We start from the raw sequence: 1,435 nt of genomic DNA, 5'->3' as shown, positions 1-1,435 counted from the left end.
AGCAAAAGCCTTGAAGACCTCAACAGCAGTCAACTCACCTTTAGCCAATTTAGGGACCAATTCAGAAGCTGGAGTATCGGTGATATTGAATTCCGCTTCACTAAGTAAGTTTTTTTCATAAATATACTTCAATGGGTTGAATTGTTTAGTTTTCAACTCATCAATATCACCCGGTAACTCAATGCTATATTCAGGAAGAATTGCATCTTCCAATTTCTTTCTGTAAGCTTCAAGTTTTGGAACGAAGCTGGCATATTTTTCAGCATTTTCGAAACCTTCGAAGTTTTCCAGAGTTAAAAAGCTAGTGTGAGAGATTGACATATTGGCAACTCAATTATAATGATATATTAGATCGAAACTGAAAAAAAAAAAAAGAAGAAGACTCAGAACTCCCGAAAACCAATCTGTAAAGGAGGAATAGCTGCACTTTATCTACCACAGGAGAGACCGATAAGGGGCACTTTAAATAATTTGGATCAAAATCACTATAGTCGATAAGAAAGACGCGGGAGTTGTACATTTTTTTTTTTTTTTTTTTTGTTAGCGTGAAAAGCGGAATGGAATGAGTTGCCTAATATGGATTCAATGATTTTGGGGTAATATCGGATCGGCTAGAACCTACTCGTTTGGGAAGATTTCATTTTGAGAGCCAATATGAATACACCAACCAATAAAGACGGATATTTCGAATCAAGATGAGTTGCTTAAGGACCTGTAATAGAATCTGCCAATGGATTAGATTCTGCATCTCGAAGTGTTGCATTCCGAAAATAAGTAACGGAAAAAAAGATATTTGCAACCTTTTATGAGCGAGGTTACATTTTCTACAATTTAAGGTTTAATTAGTCTGCATTGATTACACACTCAATTAGGGAGTTAAGCCGACAACTAGTAGATGTTGTGTAAATCTACTTTCAAAAGTTCGATTATGCTCTTACCAGCAGCCACAACTTCTTCGTCAAAGTATCTTCTACCGGACAATTGTAAACCAATAGGGGCGCCAATGAAGTTTTCTGGAATATAATTATCCAATTCTAGTTTCTCTAAGTCGCTTCTAAACTCATAGGTGCTATGACTATCATCCCACTTATCGACTTTAGGATCTTGAAACAATCCAGTTTGGAAAACTAAAGTTGGCAAATCCAATATATTGAAAAGAGAAGTGTAAGACCAGTTATAAATCTCTTCTGGTCTAGGCGCAACATTATTATAAGTAGGACTAAGGATGAAATCGATTTTATTTTCATTCAAAAAATCAGTATATTCTTGCTTCAAAGTATCTCTAATTATATTCAATTGACGATTTTCGGTGATTGAAAATGGGCGACCTCCATCACCGTAATTAAGATTCCATTGGGTCAATTTGGTCAAAGGCTCTCCACTTTCCGCAAGAAGAGTCTTCTGAGCATCATTACCATCACAGCAGTACATCTTG

The 1,435-nt window shown here is 36.0% G+C and overlaps 2 protein-coding genes across 2 annotated transcripts in view; both read right to left on the bottom strand.

The window, feature by feature from the left end:
- Positions 1–18: 18 nt before the first annotated feature.
- Positions 19–321, bottom strand: HYPBUDRAFT_4921 (uncharacterized protein; the record flags this gene model as incomplete). Its single annotated transcript, XM_020223468.1, has 1 exon — positions 19–321. A coding segment is annotated over one exon (303 nt), but the record flags the coding sequence as incomplete, so codon positions are not given.
- Positions 322–845: 524 nt separating this feature from the next.
- The window catches only part of HYPBUDRAFT_165548 (amidase signature enzyme), a gene marked incomplete at its 5' end in the record, with an annotated part of 1,165 nt that continues 575 nt past the window's right edge, over positions 846–1,435 (bottom strand). The window contains one exon of the mRNA XM_020222709.1: positions 846–1,328. Within this exon, the coding sequence (XP_020077913.1) occupies positions 889–1,328 (440 nt within the window). The 3' untranslated portion in view covers positions 846–888. The remainder of the gene's footprint in view (positions 1,329–1,435) is intronic.

Source organism: Hyphopichia burtonii (genome assembly GCF_001661395.1).
Source record: "Hyphopichia burtonii NRRL Y-1933 unplaced genomic scaffold HYPBUscaffold_2, whole genome shotgun sequence".
NCBI lineage: Eukaryota > Fungi > Ascomycota > Pichiomycetes > Serinales > Debaryomycetaceae > Hyphopichia > Hyphopichia burtonii.
The sequence above is the reverse complement of the archived record's forward strand: the minus strand, read 5'-3'. Positions and strand labels throughout refer to the sequence as shown.